The sequence below is a fragment of the Amblyomma mixtum genome, chromosome 6 (assembly GCF_055824585.1).
Source record: "Amblyomma mixtum isolate Tamu chromosome 6, ASM5582458v1, whole genome shotgun sequence".
In the NCBI taxonomy this organism is placed as follows: Eukaryota; Metazoa; Arthropoda; class Arachnida; order Ixodida; family Ixodidae; genus Amblyomma; species Amblyomma mixtum.
In genome coordinates, this window is record NC_143017.1 from 91,840,189 (window position 1) to 91,846,188 (window position 6,000).

General features: G+C 46.7%; 1 protein-coding gene across 1 annotated transcript in view; it reads left to right on the plus strand.

Annotated features, from left to right (window-relative positions):
• The window catches only part of ci (transcriptional activator cubitus interruptus), a 75,298-nt gene extending 70,374 nt beyond the window's left edge, over positions 1-4,924 (plus strand). Inside the window, exons 12-13 of the mRNA XM_089548357.1 lie at positions 784-885; positions 1,758-4,924. Coding sequence (XP_089404483.1) covers positions 784-885; positions 1,758-4,528 — 2,873 coding nt within the window. The 3' untranslated portion in view covers positions 4,529-4,924. The remainder of the gene's footprint in view (positions 1-783; positions 886-1,757) is intronic.
• The last annotated feature ends 1,076 nt before the right edge of the window (positions 4,925-6,000 follow it).

Genomic DNA, 6,000 nt, shown 5'->3' on the forward strand with positions numbered 1-6,000 from the left:
AATTGGTGTGTTTTTACTTAAAAAATACAAACTTTTGTCGTACACCTGTGCATGGGCCGCACCCCGAAAATTGTCTCTCGAGTCTGAAAAAAAAAAAAGTGCGGTATATATGGTTTATATGGTAATTCGTTCAATGCTTGGCTATACAAATGACAACTACTTCACCTCTCAAACAGAAGTAATGTTTTTAATTTTGGAAAAGCGTAACTGTTTAGTAGAAAAAAAGAAAGTGCGGCCCTTACCTTTATATGGCAATTCGTTCAAATCTTGGCTATACAAATGACAACTACTTCACCTCTCAAACAGAAGTAATGTTTTTAATTTTGGAAAAGCGTAACTGTTTACTAGAAAAAAAGAAAGTGCGGCCCTTACCTTTATATGGTAATTCGTTCAAATCTTGGCTATACAAATGACAACTACTTCACCTCTCAAACAGAAGTAATGTTTTTAATTTTGGAAAAGCGTAACTGTTTACTAGAAAAAAAGAAAGTGCGGCCCTTACCTTTATATGGTAATTCGTTCAAATCTTGGCTATACAAATGACAACTACTTCACCTCTCAAACAGAAGTAATGTTTTTAATTTTGGAAAAGCGTAACTGTTTGCTAGGCTTTATCAAATTGGTGCAGTATATTCAAATGGAACACCAAATTTTTCTGTGCAATGCAAATCCTATTTTTTGTAATACGCCCATTCAAATCTCGTCAAGCAATTAGTACACGCTGGGATTGAGCTATCGAGGTGATGCTTTCTGCTGTGCTAATAACTTTTTCTTTTTTTACAGGAATGCACTTGCATCGACACAGTGGGAGCCGGCAATTGTACAGTGGTGATCAGAAGAACCTGGCCAACCTATGCAACTCTGCAAATTCAGTTCAGGCTCCAGGTGAAATATTTAGGCTGCTTATGATTAGCCACTAATGCCCTACTTGGAAGGAGTGGAAAGCTCGTGCTGACTTTTGGAGATTTGTCGAAAAGAGAAGCGTAATATCTGAAAAGAACTATTTACAAAAATTTTTAGTGAGATTTTATAGCTATAGTAGTGAGTGCAGCTGCAGAAATGATGTGTTCTGCAGTGAAGACTATAGTATATTTGTGAAATTAAGAAGTTTTTGTCAGTGCCTTTCTTAGTGGCTCTTTCGTTTGTGACCAGGGCATTATAATATTGAGAAGATCATTATAAGAAAAACTTGCATGGTTCTTGCACCTTTTTTGGCAAAGCAGTGATGATGGTCTCATACGGCAGTTCATGAGCCACATGCTTATTGCAGAATTATACAAGATGCATTCAAAGAAAACTATGCATTTCATTTATGAATTTTGTATCTTTCTTCATCTTGTATGATACATATGTGTTCCTTGCACAACACGTATGTGTATCTTGTACAAAAGGGGAAGGTATACATTGGGCCTATGAAGGTAATGCGAAGCTTCTTGAAAACTGAGATTTAATGGTCATTAATCAAACTTGTATTACCATGCACACTGGTTCAGTGGCTATGGCATTATGCTACTAGGCTTAAAGTAGTGGGTTGAGTCCTGGCCTCAGTGGCCACACTTTTATGGAAGCAGAATGCAAAAGTAGCTTGGCACAGATAGTTCAGGAAAGTTTTGCACTCTAGGTGGTATAATTTAATCTGAAGACATAACTACGCCATGTTTCATTGCTTTATCAAAGTAAAATTAATTTGACAAGTCTATTCATCTAACCACGTGAATCAGACATGTTTCTGAAGATGCTTATTAATTTTGTTTCAGGTTGTGTTCCTCGCCAAACCACTTTGCTGATAAGCCGAAGAGGCAGCAGTACGAGTACAGTCAGCTCCTTCTACAGCAGCATGTGCTCCGATGCTAGCCCACAAGCATCAACTGGCAGTGAAGCTTCACGTAGCCTTGCTACCAATTCCTCTTGCGATCCCATCGCTAGCGGCTGCTCATCGAGGAGAGCTCATGATCCAATCAGCAGCCTCTCCACTCATTTTCGTAGAGTGCACATACCAACGTTAGCAAACACGTCGAACCTCGTTGTTCAACCCCAGAATGTAGCCATGACCGCCAGCATGATGCTACCACCAGCGACACCACAGAACATGGAGGTTCTGCATGAGCAGGAGGACTCTTCAAGCATGCAGTCACAGCTGGGCTCTCCTGGCTCTCAGAGCACCCAGGTCGGCGCCTGTGCTCAAGGAAATGCCGGGACGGCGAGCTGTGCACCTCCCACAGCTGTGGAGTACAACGGGGATCACCAACACCCGAACGAGGGAGCAGTGCTCAACTGCGGCACTGACAAGCCAGTGGAGGAGCTAGATGACCTGGTGCTACCAGATGAACTCATCAACTACTTACAGAGAGAGCGACCAGGCTCTGCCATGAGTCAAGCTGTGTCCAGTGTGAGCCAGTATGATGAGATTCGGAACAAGAATTGCGGAGCAGCCAATGCCAGTGGGCCCCTGAGCAACAGCCACTCTTGTTATTCCAACTCGTCTTACACTAGGCACTCCCGTCAGGCACACAAAGCTCCGGCCAGCCTGCAGCCAAGCACTGCATGTTCAGGTGGCTCCCAGCTGAAGAGTTGTAGCAGTGGTGCGTGTCCAGTGCCTGTGCAGGTCCCTGCCGCCATATCAGGCAATCAGGCCTTCTATCAACCTAGTCAGGAAGCTGTTCCAGGCTGCCAGCCTGTCAACAGCTGGCATATGCAGCACCAGGGCCATCAGCAGCAGCAGCAGCAGCAGCAGCACACTGTTCCAATGGGCCACATGCCACCTCTGCCACCACACCAAGTTCCTCACCAGCCTGGCCACCATTCTGGCATGCACCAGCAGGGACTTCACCCACAGCACAGCAAAATGCCAAACCAAGCTCCACAGTCTCCAGGTCATCACCATCACAATCACCAGAGCTCGCAACATATGCACCTGCCAGCATCCAGCTATGGCCCGGAGCAGCAGCAGCAGCCTTTTGTACAGGCTCAGCAACCGGGCCACATCTCTCAGCCGGGATACTCAGCTTCAGTACCTTATCATCATCACCACCACCATCAACAGCAGCAACAGCAACAGCACTCCAGTTTTCAGCCTACTTACAATGTGCAGCCTCCTAGTTACTGTGATAGAAGCCAGTTTGGGCACAGTGGCGGTGACCAGCACAGAATGCTAGCTACTGGGCAGGTGGAGCGCCGTGGCTGTGTAGGCAGCTATAGCCATGCTCAAAGCCAGCCAGTCAACAACTGTTGTCACCAGCAGCATGCAAACCAGCAGCTGCCACAGGACTGCCATTTGCACAAGGTGAGCAGACACATGCCCCCGCCAGCATACAACCAGATGCAGCAATTGCCACCACCGCCACCACCACCACCACCACCACCACCACCTCCTCCTCCTCCGCCATACCAGCCAAGCCACTGCCAGCAGCAGCAGCAGCAGCAGTATGCCACCTACTGCCAGTGTGGTGCAACCACTTGCAGAAATGTGCCGCTTCATCAGCAGCCACCTTCTCATGGTGCCTACCAAACAAATCTTGTGCAACCGTATCAAGAAAACCGAGGCACATACAGAGCTATGCCAAACAATGCAGTCCACATGCCTCAACCAAATCTCGTAGTACAACCCCAGCAAGTCTGCCACCCGCCTGCTTCACCCATGAGTGCTCCGCTTCCTCCTTCACCAGCGCCACAGACGCCATCCGTGCAGTCGGCTGTGGCAACGTACGGAACATCGCACTCCAGCAGCTGCCAGGGAGCATGCCTGCACAGATCTCAAAGCAACCAGTGCAGCAGCTACCCAGCATCTGTTAGAAATAGCTGCTTTGAAAAGCATGCTCAATATAGCCAAGCCAGCCAGAGCCTCAGCAACCACAAATGCTCAAGGTGCAGCAACTGCTCAAGGTCGCAGCCCGAGATTCAGTGCCGCAGTGTTAGCCAGTCTTCACGTGCAGCCATGCCTCCGGACACATATCGACGCACCTTAGAGTACGTGCAGCAATGCCAGCAGCTTGCTGCCACTAATGGCATTGACGGACCCGCAATTCAGGACTTGCCGCAACCTCCTGTGCAGCCTGTGCAGCCTGTGCCTCCAGTTGCACAGTCGGCTACCACGCAGCCAGCTGTGCCTGTGCCATCTGTAGCTGGAGCACAGCAAGCTGGCACTGCACTCCAGCCGTCTGAAGCTCCAGCTCAGGTGGGAATGGTTTTGTCTCCTGGATGTAACAAAGTTACCAGCACCACGGATAAGTCAGAGGTGTCACAGTGTCCTCTGTTAGAAGGACTGCAGCAGCAACAGCAGCAACAGCAGCAGCAAACACAGCCAGGTGTGACCGAAAACTGCGGCACAGTGCCATCGCCCAAGGTTTCACCTAACAAGGTGACCACCCAGAAGAACCCCATCAACTCGGCCAGGGCCTTGAGTGCGAGGGAGAGTAGACCACATCCACATTCCCCTCTCCTGTGCACCAGTAACATGGTGATCAACGACATGAGTGCCACGCTATCATCCCTTATGCAGGAGACCAAGTGTCTGCAGCTGTTACAGTGAAGTGTAGTTGTGTCTGCATGTTTGTTTTTAGGGTGGCTGTGTATTCTAAGAAAGACGTGGCTCTCAACAGGTGTGTGGTGTGTCCTGAACATGAAGAGCAGTTTTGTGGTGAAGATTGACTCCTATAGTTTCTTATAAACTCAGGAAGTACTGTTGCACTTGTAAATAGATGTACAAAGAAATCGGCATATGCATTTGTTGTATCATTGAGCCATGTTTCATTACTGCTCTTTTATCATTTTACTGCCGCCTTGTTGCAGCTTCAATGTCACCAATGTTGCCTTATCAAAGTGCAATTCTTGTGTATACAGACTTGCAACAGCAGTTCATAAATTATTTGTTCTTGTCCCCATAATGAAGTAGCTTTATTAAAGCTGTGCTGTTTGCTCCATTCACCATGACTTTGTCTTCTTTGGCAGTGTTGCTCACACACTTTTTCTCGCCAGCCAGACATTCTGCATCCCACGCAGGTTGCTTCAAATTAAAAGCATGCTTTGAGAGTGACTTTAGCTTTGGCTCTGCTGAGCCACAGTTTGCCAACGTAAGCACTACATCAGTTGCGTTGCCTGACATTCTTATGGCAAGCAGCACAGAAAGCATGTGTGCCTGTACAGGTCAGTGCAAAAACCAAGGAAGCTTAAGCTGCAATAGTGTGGCTCAATTGAGTGCTGCACAAATCGTCGATTCTGAAAAGCGTCAAATTGGGTACAAGTGTAACAGAGTAACAGATTACTTTGATGAGAGTTTCACAACAAAACAGTTCTGAAATCTAACTTAAAGGAGGAAGATAAGATAACGCACTTAGACAAAGGTGCAATGGTAACAGTATTTCATCATTGCAAGAGAACCAATCTTTAAAGCCATCTGAATAACATGCTAACAAACTGCCACAATCCTAGTTTTCAGTTGCGGAATATCAGAGCATTGCTACTGCCATTTAACTGGGATATAGTCCAGTGTCTAACTGGCACTACAATGCAAACTGAAATATAGTATGTTGTATTTATCATAAATGGAAACAGGAGGGTAATACTTGCATTGGTCACTATTTGAGTGCAGTGAATTTTTGAGCTTGGCCTTAGATGTTCGTGCCACTAAACCCAACACAGCATAACAATATAGTGACTTTTTTTTTCAGCTGAGTGGACCTTAAATAAAGGACACAGCAACTGCACGGTGCTTGAATGCCATTGCCTACATAAACACACAGAAGGTCCTCCCGGAGTTCCAGTTGAGGCAAAGGAACTGACTGTAAAACATTTTATTCGTGGGAAAGTGCTTGGTGCTAAGAGGTCGTGTTAAGTGGTCAAGAGTACATAGCCCTCGTTGACTTTGTCAACCCACTCCACTGCCAGAACTTGCATTCTGGAGTCAGAGCTAGCCAACACGGTCTCCCACTGCTGGAAAGAAGGATTGGTAATTAGGTCACCCGGAGGCGGCTATATTTTTCAAAGGGAGTAGGAGTACCATGT